Source organism: Seriola dumerili, unplaced genomic scaffold (assembly GCF_002260705.1).
Source record: "Seriola dumerili isolate Sdu_G_001 unplaced genomic scaffold, Sdu_1.0 BDQW01000449.1, whole genome shotgun sequence".
NCBI classification, from domain to species: Eukaryota; Metazoa; Chordata; class Actinopteri; order Carangiformes; family Carangidae; genus Seriola; species Seriola dumerili.
The window spans coordinates 3,027,917-3,043,319 of record NW_019174704.1 but is presented as its reverse complement, the minus strand read 5'-3'; the positions used below and the strand labels follow the sequence as shown (position 1 = coordinate 3,043,319).

Below are 15,403 nucleotides of genomic sequence, written 5' to 3'. Positions count from 1 at the left end.
TAAACTGTATAAACACATGTACAGATAAACTTATAAACATACAGACATCCACATATGTACACAGGTGGGATGGGATGAGAATTCATAAGACTACGACTATATGATTACTGTTGGCTGAGCTCAGTTCAGCAGAAATACAGCACTTGGGATACAGACCCCACATGTCAATAATCAGCCAGCTCAATTGTAAAACCTGTGTCTTGGAAAAGAGTATTGTTAGTAGTATTAACCAACGCATTCACATGGGGGCTGGACTGGGGTTTGAACCCATTCTGGTTGGGATCTGGCTATTTGACAGCTAAGCTACATTTAGATAATAGTTGCCTAAACCTGCTGCGATTTCATTATTATTTTTATCATCACTTCTTAAACTGTTTTATAGTTATTAAGCTATTTAAGTCCTCATCTTCAGTGGCAGTGGATGGGAGTTTGAAGATGCTCTTAGCAGTAAGTAATCCAAAAGTTGTTCTCAAAAACCCAAGCCTGAAGTCTTTGACCCACAGACATCACCAGATGTGTTGGATCTTACCTGTTGATGCTCTCCCATTCTTATGCAGCCACCTTCAGCTCTTGCTTGTTGTTGGGTCTCTCTGCCTTTATTCCGATCTTTAGCAAGTGGAATACAGCTCGGTCAGACTGAGATCATATAATTATCTTGGCATTTATAAAGATGTTTTATTTTTTTTAATTCTTTTTTTTACAAAATCCTGATATTTAAACACTACACAAAATGGACTCAATGTTTTGTAGCTGCTCTGTAACTTACTGTTGTTGACCAAAATGTCTTGAGGGCAACACAAAAGATACTAAGCTTGGAAGCAGGTACACCATGATCCAAGCCCCTGATTTAACTCGAAACCAAATGCACACTGAATCAGTGTTTGTAAGTTTTGATCAGGATCAGCTCCAGTCTTGGACCACAAGAGTCATGGTGTCTGTGTCTGCCCTGAAACCTTTCTCTAATACACTTAAAACCTAAAAGACAAAAATCAAAATTCATGTTGTAAGGTCTTTTTTCATATTATTGTTATACACTGTGTAAAGGAACATCAGAACCAACAACATGTATGTGTATGTGTATGTATGTGTATATTTATTATATACAAACTACAACTTCATGACATTATATGCAGAATGACGTGATCATGAAATAAAAAGACCAGGAATTAAACTAAGTGTTGAGAAAAACGGTGTCATCTAGATTTAACAGACCCTTAAAGATGGACACGTTTTCCAGTGAAACAGCGACACCCGGTGGTCATCACACAAAATTACATTCTACGTTTTCTGGATTTCAAATGTATATCTCATATATTTCAATAAATGTTGACATGCTTGAGGAAACACACAATTATGGTAGTTAAGACATGCAATGATTATAATTTATCATTAGTTAAACTACAAGCAAAATTAATGAAAACCAGGACAAGGTGCAAATTATTGATGCTCAATATAACATGGCGAAAAGCCGACAGTTTAGACCTTTCTATGTATAATGTATTGACTATTTCTATTTCCTTGTCTGCTGTACCCAAAGTACTTATCTGATATTTTTTGTACATTAAAGTACAGAGAAACACTGCAACTTTGATGACATGTTCCAGTCGAGGCCGGTTGGTACTGTATGATGTGGTTTGTCACTGCCAAAAGCTACTAGACTGAAGGGAACGTTGCGTATTTCTTAACTTTTGGAATGACCAGGAGAGCCTCTCCGTTCTTTGTCTCATCTGTTACCAGCTCAAGGAAGCACTCAGCTACCTCAGACACACTGAAACAAAAATGTACAGTGACATCAATGAATATACATGGACATGGTATCATACAGGATCATGATAATGTACCTTAACATGTATAACATGATGTCACAGAACAAGCAGTGGAAATTATTTAATGGAGCAGAGAACAGAGTGTAGATTTTGTTAGGCTTTGTACCAACTTTAATAAAGGGACATAATCAAAGACTCACCTTAACATCCCAAGCTTTTCTACTAATTGTTCGGTTTTATCAACCAGGTGGGAGAATCGTCCCATTTTGGATGTGATGGTGGAGAGGAGCTCAGTTTGGACGAAACTTGGGCAAAGAGCGTTAACCCGTATACCATAGCCTGATGCAGTAGAGGCAGCCTTGGAAAAGACACACACACAATTAGGCTTCAGCTGTTCGTGTATGTGTAATACAAGCACTAAAAGAAAAAAGTGGCACTATTATTTTCTTTTGTCTGTTCATTTGTAACCTTCACACATTCATGACACCTTAAATCTGCATTAATTGTTTCTTTATGGCTTCTTGGGGGCAGAAGAACTCACTAACAAACTGACTGTGATTATGGCTGAAATACAGTTCCTAAAGTTCATTTTACATTGGTCAAAAAACCATCGAAGAGCCGCTGACATCTGTTTTTGTCAGCAGTGGGAAAGAGTACAATCTGCATTCACTCGAGGGTCAAATGACTCAGCAGTAGACGCGGATACTTATCAGTTCCGGCTCCAATTGGCAGTGATGCAAACACAACACAACAAATTTTTGCCTGTTTTCTTTGCTGTGACATTTTTCAGAGCACAAACACTGTGCACAGACTGTTACTGGCCCAGCACGGTGCTGTTAAACCACACTGTGGCTACACTGCGCTCAGGGATGAAAGAGTGAGCGCAGCCCAGAAATAAGTTTCAAAAACACACAATCACCGATCAAAGTGTGTCTCACAGAGGCTCTGTCACTTACAGAAGCTCCAACCCGGGGATGCAACACGACAGATCCATTTTACGAGTCTGCACAGCAGCTACCAGCTAACTCTCTCCCTGGCGTTTGTATCTGTGTGTGAACTAACTGCATGTTGTTCAGTCTGAACAGAAAGGTAGACTTAGCTGGCAGTGTAGAAAGAGTCAAAAATTAACTTGTTTACCTGCATTTAAAAAAATGTTGGTGTCAAAGGTTATTATTTACACATTCAACAGACACATAGCAACGTTCTCTCCACATTCTAGTAATTTTTGTGTCCACTTGATGTTTACTTGTAGCTCCATTTTTGTTCTTCACCATCTCCTGCTCTTTAGTTGCTAAATGTTCCACTTTCTTCACCAGCTAGTCGCTAATTTTGTTAATTTTGCTCCTGGGCAGGTTGTGTCCAGTGGGTTTAGCAGAGCTTGTCTGCTGAAAACAGCTGCCTCCTGCTGCAGGACACAGGGCGGGCCACTGAGAGCAATGAGCAGTGGTGGCGAGTAGCCACACTACTGGTTTAACTACATTTACAAGTAGCACCCTGGTAAATAACCATAGCACTGTAAACAGCTACATCCCATCACACAAATGATTAATTCAAAAATATTGATATTAAAAAGTAATTCAACAAATTTGACTGAGAGAGAGCATACAGAGAAATTTAACAAAAACCTGTCTGTGTTCCTTTTTGGCACATTACAACAAATGACAGTTGAGCTTGTCTTTGACACAAATGTTACATAATTGTGCAAAAACCCAATAAAAAAGGCATAAAAAAATAATGTGAAGAAAATCTTCTTTACCGCCATGGCTCGAGTGAAGCCAACCACTCCATTCTTAGTGGCTGTATAGACAGGACAGCTCAGTAAGGGACTGATACCTGTAGGACAGGGGTTATATCAGTCAATATTAGGGTTAAAAAATTTAGGTTGTTGAAATCCTGATTCACAGGACTGCACAAAATTCCTGTTTATGTTCTCTCTTATTTACATGCAACAAGTTGCTGTGAAACAAAATAACATCAAGACCTGATGGCATTTTTAAATGTACCATCTGTGTGCTGTGACTGTGACTATTCAAGGCCAACACAATACTGTAATAATATCATAATAATACATAACCAATATTCCAATATTTGCCTCATGTCATCATCTTATTTATATTTAGACATATATTTTTTTTATTCTGACCTGTTAGAAGTATATTAATTCATTTTACCAGCTTTGTGCAGATAAAAATAAGTTAACAGAGACAAAACATCAAACAACTGTGAAGACTGGATATAAAGTAATTGTGTCATGATTATGTCACAAGTGAGAGGAATCCAGTGGAGTTCTGATAGGCAGGTTTACAAATCTGTGATTAAATAAGTGTCAAGTTGCTGTTTAAAACTTGAGTTACAAGTACAGTTACAAGTACAGCATTCAGTTACAGTACCTAACTGTTCCAGCTAGGCTCATTAAACAACAGGTGTATTCAAAACCATGTACTCTACTCACAATATGGAAAAAAAATATATAAAATCACAGTTAGACTGCTAATTTTTAGAAACACAAAAATGAGATGAAAGAAATGAAGAAAATTTCTGCCTTTTTACTAAAAAAAAGAAAGTGTTTTCTTTGGTTGAAAACGTGCTTTACCTGCCATAGATGCTGTGTTGATGATGACCCCTCCCCGACCTCCATTCAACTTGCTCATGTGCTCCAGAGCCTGGTAAGTGCCCCTGATAACACCCATCTACAATGCAAAATTTATTTTGGTGTCTGTTCATTAATACATGGTGCTTTGTGTACCAAATGTTGTGAAATTAAACAGAGGAAGCATGAAGCCATGTAAAATTTGCTTAATTTAACTCAAGTTGCAAAATAATTTCTTCACACTCCTTTATTTAAAAGGAGGAAATGTCAATGTTCCTGTTATCTGCAGTCAGACAACAATTTGTGAAACACTGAACACAGAATAACGTGCTATGGTGTAATTTCCCCTGTGGGAGTAGTGCAGCTGAGTACAAGTGAGTAAATGAAGCAAAATCAGAACCAGATGAAGGATGTTGCTCTGTCTCGTTCTTACAAGGTTTATGGAGACAGCTTGCTCCCACGCACTCTCATTCATGATGCCAGCATTGTTGCACAGGATGTCCATTCCTCCGAAGGTTTCTGTGGTTTTCTGAAAGGCAGCTTAGAGAGAAGAAGAAGAAAAAAACAGTTTGCAGTGAACTTCTCATTTCACAACCAAGCAACCAACAAAGCAAAAAACAAATTTCTTGTTTTGTGGTTTATTTGAATTTATATGGGAACTTATTTTAAAACATGTTATAGACCAAATAATCAATAGATGTAAATAATGTGAAAATAATCAATGGACATGTTGATAATGTTAGTTGCAGCCCTGATTCACTGACATTAAATTATGAGTTAGTTATTTGAGACTAGGGCTGGATAACATGGCGAAAAATATTGCCATAGCATTTCTCTCATATTGATCAATATTGATAATTATCAATATAAACATTTAATACTACTAATAAGGAAGGAAACATGTTCAACATGTTAAACAGTTTGAGACTAGATAGATAGATGCCATTTTCACCTATCAAGTTCAAATTTATTGTCACATACAGTAACAGGATGTTCAACAAAAAGCTTGTGCTCTGGTAATGCTCTGATTGCACATAAAAAAACTTAAATTCATTGTGAGCACATTAAGGCCTTGGGGTGTTTGTCATCTCTCTATTGTGTTTGTGAATGATTTCCTCAATCGAACTATAATTAAAGTAACTGTGCACCACAAATGAATCCGGGGTGTGGTTCTGGACCTGCAATTTAAATACCACGTCTAAGCTTAATTCAAAACAAAATGTCCCTGAGTTTGTGAGTTTCCTGGTATCTGTACAGACAACCATCTACTGATGTTACTTTTTGGTTCCAAAACAAATTAGCCATGCTTATTACAGTAAATGTGAGTCCAGCTGACTTCCTCTATCCAGTACTTCCTTCACTTCCAAACTTTGTTTTTCAAGTGTGTGTGTGCATGTGTGCATGTGTGTAATACCTTTGATCTGCTCCTCTGACTCAACGTTACATTTCAGGAACAAAGTTCTCTCTTGTCCATATTGTTTATTGAGGGCTTCCATCAAACTCTCTGCTGCAGTTTCATTCACATCCAAGAGAGCTACCTGTACAGGTGAGGGACCATGATATTTATACTGGTTTATTAGGTCATCTTATATAAAGCTATCATAGTCTAATCTAACCAGACCTACAATAAGGGTTATAATATTCAGTTTTGCTTGAAAATCTTTTGATTCAACTTTATGATCACTTTGGAGGCTGTAGTTTGTGGTGCTGGTGAATGTGTTATACTGAGAGGTATAACTAATATTTGATCTACCTTCAACACCATTTAATGTACCCTACTCTACACGTCAAGAAGAAAGTAAGACAGTAGGAAAATCCTTAAATTGTCTAGCAAATCCAATAAAGAGATACTCCAGCATTTTTGTATTGCACTTCCATATCATTTTTTTCACATGAAACAACACCCTGCTCTGGGTGCAGATGATATACCAGCCTGAGTTTATTCAAAACTAAGTCTTTGCACACTAACAAGGCTGAGAGCCATCTTGCAATTGGAATAGTACGATCTATCCTTATGTGGTAAAAAGATTCCTCATCAGGGCGAGAAATATTTCAAACATAATGATTACAACATTGTACTCTACATAGAAAATACACCTGTGTGTCATCTTTTAACGATGAAACATTTTCTCAAATCGGATGGCTGGATGTTTTGTTGCAGTTGGTCAAGGTGGAGTTGTGTTGAGCACTTAAATCTGCAAAACATTTAATCCTCTGAGGATATTTCTATCTATAACTGGGTTCTTAAAACCTTTTATTATTATTATTAAATTAATGTTCTAAAACAGAATAATTCAGGTTGAACAGGTTGAAGCAGTTTTTTCACTTATTATTAATATAATTATTGTATGTTGATGTACAACTGACTTCTGCTTTAAAGTAAACAACTGAGACAAAACTTTACCTTGGCACCGTTCTGCAGAAGTATCTCCGTTATTGCTTTTCCTATTCCCATTGCTGCTCCGGTCACTACTGCGATTTTACCATTTAAATCCATTTTAGATGTTAGGTCTAAAAGAGCATGAGATCAACTGTAGGATCCTTGCGGGAAATATGACCGTGTTGAGTTGAGTCAGTTTCTTTTAAAACGGAGTCCGCCCATAAGAGAGAAAGCGTAACGTGTCAAAACATGCTGGTCAGGAGGGCGCAAAATACCGGTATAGACTATTAAACGCCGTCACAGCAGGACACACTTGAGAAGGAAAGTTAAAAGCAAATCAAGTAGGACCCGGGTGAATTGTGTTGAAAATGATTTTAAATGCGTATTGAGCAATGTCGATTGTGGAATAATCTTGTGCTACGAGAAACCACATGTCTGTGGCGATACTGGTCAACCCATTGTTTGATCCCGAAGGACCAGTTCTCACGTGATTTTGGCACTTAATTTACAGAGATTAAAGCACCGCGTAACAAGTCACAAACTTTGGGACTAACGTTCACACTGGACCAGAGACAGTGGTGAAACCGAGGGTTTATTTCTGATTATTTCCATCTTTGTCACTTGGGTTTCCCCACCTCCCCGCCCCTTTAGGAGACCTTTGGCACGTCTGAGTGTATTCATTCCAATGGGAGAAGTGAACGAGATCACAAATTATGACAGATTCTTTCGCTCCATAGTCACTGAAATAAATATTGGACAATTTTTCACAAGCCACGTGTCTTCAGAACATTCTGACATCGAAATGATATTTTTCAGATCAAAAGATCAGGAGAAAATTAACTTTATTGGAGATCTGCCTCTGTCTCAGCACCATACTCTCGCGAGATTTGGCAACTGACATTGTTTGCCAACCGATAACTGGGTGTTTAAATGGACCAGAGTTATGTTTGGATTGAGTTACTTATACGTGAAACCATTGATTAAACTTTAAAACTTAAATAAAACTTCTTTCATTGCTTAACAATTGGTATCGTTGTATGTCGTCATTATTTAAGTATCTGGAAGGAAAAAAGAGAGTATTAGCCTCTTAAGCTGATATGACTTACTGGGTTGATCAGATGTGGTTAGTTGATAAAAACAGCGGAAAAAGGCGCAAATGTGTCAGTTCCTGTTAAAAATGCTCAAGCTTTGTGCAGCAATTGGCTGTAATAACAATTCAAACGTATCTGTTTTTACTTTCCCTAATGATGCTGAGTCTAAACAGGGATATATTTTAATATTAGCTACTGTCACATGTCATGTCAGTTGCCTTTACTTGAGGAAGGGTTGGGGGACAACGCTCACTTAGGAGATGGGAACTGTATCCCATTTCATACCATTGGTGCTGCCTGTAATGCGGTGTCTTTAGACATCGCTTGAAGGTGAATTAAGTAAAATGACCAACTAGCTTTTTGACACCCTCTTCAATTCTGCATACGCACCTTTAGACAAGTAATGGGTAGTTTAAAAAAAAAAAAAAAAAAAGACATTGAATTACGTCTTTTACTTCCTAATACCCAAACTAAGCATGTGAGCGATATGGAGCAGGACTGACCCAGTAAAAAAAAGTTGAATATTTAGTGTTTAAAAGCTAATGTTGGTTAATTATATGAATGAAATTTTGTTAACTTTTTAGTTATTATTTAAATTGAACAATTGAAACTGACACATTTTCAATGGAGTTTGGAGTGACTGTTATAAGAAAAACGTTTCCTAGAGTCCAAACACGTTCTACATTCATATATATGGTCACTAGATGGAGGTAGAGGGCTGTGTAAACTGATAGCTCATATTCATCAACCTCTCCTCAATCTCTCCTCATCCGTAGGACAATGCAAAAAAAAAAAAAAGTAATATAAGTGGGGGACTTCATATGTTAAAGCAGCACAGAGGCTAAGACACAAAGGATAAAAGTACGATTTCAATGACATAAATGAAAATACAAGAATAAATTAAGGAAATTAGAGAGGCGACAATAAAATGATATGTCTCCAGTATATACATTTCAATACCTTTAGACTATATTAACTACACCTATAATTACACCTGTGTTCTAGGTATATAGGTGTAAGCTTGGATGATAAATATAGTACATGCATAGGGTATACGGTATTGTATATATATGGCTGTATAACACCTAAGCCAAAGGAAGTGGCTCATGAACTGGACTAAACTAAACTATTCTGGTTTTATGTATTATTGTTAACTATTATTATTATTGATAATAATAATGAGCTACTGGACACTTTAATTTCCCCAATGGGATAAATAAAGTATCAATCTATCTATCTATCTATCTATCTATCTATCTATCTATCTATCTATCTATCTATCTATCTATCTATCTATCTATCTATCTATCTATCTATCTAGTGTTGTAAGTATTATAAAATATAATACAATTTCACAATACTGTGAAATATATGTAATAGAATCAGAAAATAATACCATGATAAAGAACATAATGCAATATTGAAAATACAATAATAATAATAATAATAATAATACAGTTGAAATATTGTGTTATAACTATTTCCATAGTTATGATAAATATTATAATATATAAAGGAGCACACTTTGCAGTCACTTCCTGTGTCTTTCAGGCTTCATTTGTTCAAATACTTTAAACCAGTTCTTCCCATCCCAGGACTTCCTCAAGGGGTCCCAAGATAAATCTAAAGGATTACGAGATGATTATGAGGAATAAGAAACAAACTTGTTCTGCCACTTAAAAAGGAGTTCTTTTCCTTTGAAGTTCAATATGAGGGCAATATGACAATATGAGGGAAAATAACTCTGTGGTAGAAGTGCTTATTCATACAACTCATACACAAATACACCTTATGATGGGGTGTCACAAGAAAACATTTTTACTTTATGACAACTAACAATCTAAGTTATCAAAAGGTAAAAATGTTAGGAACCACTACTAACTACAAACTGAATACTTTTGTGTACTTTTTAGTACACAAATGTACTCCTCCTGTAGCTCTATGTCAGACACACAGCTGCTGAACTGTGCCTGTCACATGATTGTTATTTTCACAAATAAGCATAGAAACATTTTCTGATCTGTTTGATTTAGTGCTAATCAGGAAGAGCAGGATCATCTGTGTTCCCTCAGTGCTTCCTGCAGCATTTTATGTAAGTGCACATACAATAAGTTATATCCACAATGCATGTACAGTATATGTGTCACTGTTTGAGGGGGAGAGTTGTGTATAAAAGGTTTACAGGTGTGTGTGTGTGTGTGTGTGTGTGTGTGTGTGTGTGTGTGTGTGTGTGTGTGTGTGTGTGTTCAGAACGGCTGTTGCTTAAAGGGTTTTGATGAGCATTCTTTGCATGACTGTGCATGCTGCTGTAACTCTAGAGCTCACTGAAGGAAATACAGTGTGGGACTCTGCCCAGAGGTCTGTTACAACCACTAGAAATATGCCCAAAACTGTTGCAACAGAAGTGACAACATAGTTGACACATGATGATGATGCCGAATACTCAGATTATTGTCTCTTTTTGTTCAGCCTGTTCAAGGCCAGAGGTCAGCACACTGTGATGCACCTCTGTAAATGTATGTAATGTTTGTTTGATGTAACAAGGACCACAACTGTAAATGCATTTTTTCGTGGGAAGTTGGGGCTGTGGCCTTGAACCTGGAACATAAAAACACACAAACTTCATTGTAGCTGTGGCAGGATGGGAACCTCCTCCTGTCATAAATGTGAGGTGATTTGACTTTTGAAGAGACTTATGACCATGTCTGAACAGTGGCTCACTAGAAAGATTTTGCATGGACATCCTTAATTTTTCTTTTCTTTCTTCATAACTTGAGTCTTTATTTAGTTTAACAATGTGACATTATATAATAATACACATGACATGCTATAGAAACAAAAAAAACACTGGCACTCCAATATTCTTTTATATTCTGTTAACACATACCCTCTCTAAGATGTTGCACACTTCATGTGTGTCAGGAAATTGTGACAGTTTGCTTGTATTGCTTTAAACATTATTTACCCTGGAAATCCGCTTTTCAAAAGAAGGAGTCTCCGTCATGAGTTTAGTTCACTCTATACACTCAACATCCTTATTTTAATTATTTATTTTAACCCTGATTAGCTCTGGGGTCCATGCAAAAAAACAAAAAAAAACAATAAAAACAACAATTAGAAATCACACATTATCAATAAAACAAGTAAAGGCAAACATAAAGCTCAGGAGATAAATGAATAACTTTACATTTGAAAAGGTAGATGATAGAAACTTACATTGAAAACAAGAACTTGTCAAAATAAATAATAACAAAATAAATAAACATCCTAAAGGTTCCAAAACAGCAATAACTAAAAGTAACATCTGTGTGAAATTCATTGGCTTTTGTTTTAGTGACTTTTTGAAAGAAAATCTAAAAACAAGTATTCATTAGTTTTCCACGAAAAAAGCATGGTATATTATTCCAAGTGACACTTTGATATTTGCTTTGCTATGAAGCAGCTGAAAACAATAGCTGCTCCGTTTTATTTATTGCTTTTACTGAGGTATTTGCTCGTCTGTGTTCAGAACGTCTGCACTTGTTTATGTGTCTCTGTCCTTAGTAGGTTGTTGTTGCTGTGGTTTTTACTCATCAGCCCTGTGCTGTTTGTTGTCATTGCTATATTTAGTATTGTTTTAATAGTGGCTTTTTCTCAGCACTTTGTGATTTTGCATCTGTGAAATGTGCTATACAAATGAACTTACTTATTTGCAAGAATAACAGGAGATCAGCTCTTAATGCAAACTCCTCTGTTAACCATGATGATTGTTTGTGCATCACACACACATTAACAGGAGAACAATGAAAAACCTACCTCGATTAGTGAGTGAAACCTTTATTTTGAATAATTAGTCTATTTTTTTTAAAGCAAGTTATAGGGTGATATTCACTCAGTAAAAAGTATTCCTGATGTAAAAGGAAAGATGTTCTGTTGATGGCCCTCATTTTCATGAGTTCCTCTGGATGGAGGATTATAATAAACTTTATTTGCCAGGCTCTGGATAGAAGACAGCCATTTGTTTGCCATGTGATTTTGAAGAGGAAGTTGATCATGACCATGATGATCATGTCTTACATGTTTCACTACCATGGTGGATGTTTTGGTGTCTTGGTATCTAGTCCATGTGAATTTGGAAAGTGCATGCCACAGTAACCCTAACTAAGTGTGGGAAATTATTCCTTTACTACAGTTGCATTCACCATAAGTAGATGCAAACAAATTACTATAATATAGTATATGTTTTTTTTATATTGCTGTGGAGACGTGTACAGAGCTGTGAGTCCTAAACTGCTACTAGGTGGAGTGTAGAGTTGCCACAGGATGATTTATTGCCTGTTCGACTGTGTCTGTTACATCATAGTTTCTCAGATGCAACAAGTGTAAACACATGGATGCAGAAAGAGGAGAGTTCATTTTCATCATGTCGCCTTCCACCTTTGTAACAGAAGCTGTAATCAGTTTATCTTTGTCAGAGTAGTTCTGGTTTTTCTTTTTGGAAGGACATACTTTGCCCACCCTTTCATGTTTGTCACACTGTTGCCTCCATGTTGTACCCAGTGGTGATGCCGTTCTGAAAGGAAAACTATTAGCAATAATCACTACGAAAACAGCAACCGATGTGAAGAAAACATACCATTTTGCCAAAATCTTGCCTTGTTTTTTGAAACAATACAAAAAAAAATTGCAGTATTACAGCAGCCATGTCATTTAAATCCCCAAAACAACTGAGGAAGGTAGTTTCCAACCAATGCCAGCATAAAACTGTGACTCATATCTTGAATTTGAATTGTTTTCAGTTTGGCAGATAGTCAGCTCATGTCTAATCGTTTTGATTGAAATATGTTTTTTTTTTTTTTTTACCTGTCAGAGATTTTAGATCCATCTTAAACCAAGTCTGAAATTAACTACAAATTGTAAGTTTTTGTCATTAGAACATATATAATTCAGAGGACTTTTTTTGGACAAGTTATGACTCTAAACGATATAAAATGGTTATGAAAAAATTCTCTCCTTCCAACTCTGTGCGCTAACAAACTGGGTCCACAAAGGCCCCCCGAGCTTGTCCTGCTTACGGGGCAGATCTACCATTTAACGGCTTTCAACTGTGATTTGCTGACCAGCTGCTGACTTGTGTTTTCATCCCGGTGGCCCATTGCCATTTCACTGGTGATTACACTGCTAAAGAGCTCCAGAGAGCTGGACAATGCCAGAGAGCTTTACATGTCACCAGTGTCATCGGCCGCAAAGAATAGGACGTCGCCATTGAACGAAATATCTGCCTGTTTACAGTGAGGGGCCACCATGGGCAAGCAAGGGGAGGGTGTGTGTGTGTGTGTGTGTGTGTGTGTGTGTGTGTATGTGTGCGTGAGGGTGTGTGTGTGTGCCTAATGTCAATACCTACAGGACACTGTGACTGTGAATGTAAAGGTTTCGGTGAGTGTATGTGCAGATATTATGTGGTCTGAGGGTGTGTGACAGGTACTACAACTTAGATAGAGAAGGGTGTTTGTTGGCAACAATGACATTGATACACCTCACCGCTCTGACACTCAGACACTCAGACATGATTGTGTGTCCGTAAGAGAAAGAGTTTCACTCAGTTACACAAAAGTGAACTCTGCTGTGTTTGCAATGAACAACCTATAAGACTACTAGTGAAGTCACACACTCACAACAAACCACATTTGGTTTGTCATCAACCCAAGACCAAAATTGTACTATTTCAGTGCTTCTGCTGCAGACACACACTGGTAATGACAGTTCAAACGTGTCACTTAAGTCTTGATTGATGAATGAAGATCTTTCACTTTGGAATGAGAGATGAAAGCAATAAACAACCAAATCACATCATGCTTTTCCCAACTTCATTATTTGTCACATAGCTTATAAATGTAATGCTAGACTCTCAAATCTCAGATGGCAGAGCCTCCTAAAAGCTTTTAAAAACAAGTTTTCAAAAATTGTCCCAAACGCATCACAGTGTGTCTGGAACATAACTTTTGAAAATTTCCAACATGTTGTTCACCTAAAAAGAGAGCACTGTCTTTGAATCTTCCAAAAGGACACTTTACATTTACATGCTCCGATTTACTGAACCAGGAAAAAGATGTTTTAACAAGTCACTGAGCACCCGAGGAGTCAGGTTCTTTGGGTTTTTCTGGATAAGTGTCATTTTAGCCTAACAGCACCTCTGAACCTCAGGAATAAATCAGAGAAACAACCAGATCATATGATCTTTATGGGCAAAAATCCTCAGTAAACCTCAAAATGAATCAGGAGACTACAAAAATCATATATTGGTGTTTTTCATCCTCCTGAACACAGAAACATCTTGATCTTGATTCCTCAGTGAGGAAACTGATCCAGCGTGAAATCGCCCCAACACAGACTGCCTCCCATTGTGTGTGCTGTATGTGTGCATGTCTTGTCAGCTGTGTGTTATGGTGAGGTTGTTATGAACAGGGCCAAACAGTAGCATGGCAGGGACAAAAGAGAGAGACATGCAGGACAGAGGGATTAGAAGGGTAGTATGGTATGGACACTGATGTGTCATGACTTTTGTTTTGTGTATATTTTCCATACAAGATGCATCAAGCGCTCCATGACAAAACACATTTTCTGTATTTCACTGTCGAAACCTGGCTGTTAAAATTGGAAATAATAATAACAGAATGGTAAGACGGTAACCATCTTTGGACAAAGGCATTACAACTTCAGATATTTCACACACTCATCCCCAATTGTCTTTCCAAATTTAAGACAGGCCCCTGTTCATTGTGTAAAATGGTGGTCACTGACTCTGGTCTGGTTCTAAATTACAACAATATTGTAAAGATGCATAGTGTGAAAAAAATCCCATTTCCTCTTTTTCACCCTATCCAAACTCATCATTATGTCTACAGATCTTCTTTGGTTTGAGTCGTACCTCACGGGTCGATTGTTCATAGTGGCATAGCAAGAAGTGTTCAAGTGTCTTTCCAGTAAAGTACCATAAGGATCTGTGCTTGGTCCCCTTCTCTTCTGAGTAAACATCACCTCCTTGGGTCTGATTTACTGCTCACATCCCTTTCTATTTCCACTGCTATGCTGATGATGCACAGCTCTATCTACAGAGCTCAGGCGACCACACTGATATCTCAAAACGGATGATGAAACACCGGCTTTAAGTCGGTCTCTCATAGACCCCGGACAGTCCTTCAACACAACATTGTTCCTCCTCAATCTTTCCAGATAAGTCTGCAAGAAATCTGGCCATCATGATTGATGATTAACAAATGCCCCATTACACATGATTTTTGGCTGTTCCAGACAAATATTTACAATCATGAGAGAAAACACTAAGACAGGCTGTGTATTTATATATTTACCTCTAACTTAACTTTGAAAAAACAGCATTTAAAATGACTCTCTGCTCCCTGGCTGAAACAAGCTTCACAATTTCCTCCTCCTCTTCTTTTGGGGTTTTAGTGCTAGCACTGAAACCAAAACGTGTTTAAAATGTTCTACTTTTTCAAAACATGAGATCTGCTTATATTTTACTATTTACATTGTAGCACTACAGTTCACCAGGTATTCATTTCACCATCTGACGGGC

At 37.2% G+C, this 15,403-nt stretch overlaps 1 protein-coding gene across 1 annotated transcript; it reads right to left on the bottom strand.

Moving 5' to 3' along the window:
• Positions 1–1,066: 1,066 nt before the first annotated feature.
• LOC111234399 (15-hydroxyprostaglandin dehydrogenase [NAD(+)]-like) lies at positions 1,067–7,161 on the bottom strand. Its single transcript, XM_022762473.1, has 7 exons — positions 6,761–7,161; positions 5,771–5,894; positions 4,790–4,896; positions 4,360–4,456; positions 3,523–3,599; positions 1,967–2,124; positions 1,067–1,768 (listed from the first exon to the last, which is right to left on the bottom strand). Exons 1-7 carry the CDS (start codon positions 6,851–6,853, stop codon positions 1,654–1,656), a joined length of 771 nt encoding a protein of 256 aa, XP_022618194.1. The 5' UTR covers positions 6,854–7,161; the 3' UTR covers positions 1,067–1,653.
• Between the last annotated feature and the right edge of the window lie 8,242 nt (positions 7,162–15,403).

What these genes read in the sequence shown, in the direction of transcription:
- LOC111234399 (XM_022762473.1), bottom strand. Translation starts at nt 6,853, where the DNA reads ATGGATTTAAATGGTAAAATCGCAGTAGTGACCGGAGCAGCAATGGGA. An exon ending in CAACACAGCATCTATGGCAG is followed by an intron (nt 3,600 to 4,359) that starts GTAAAGCACGTT and finishes CCTGTCCTACAG; the next exon opens with GTATCAGTCCCTTACTGAGC. An exon ending in GCTTCACTCGAGCCATGGCG is followed by an intron (nt 2,125 to 3,522) that starts GTAAAGAAGATT and finishes GTCTTTTCCAAG; the next exon opens with GCTGCCTCTACTGCATCAGG.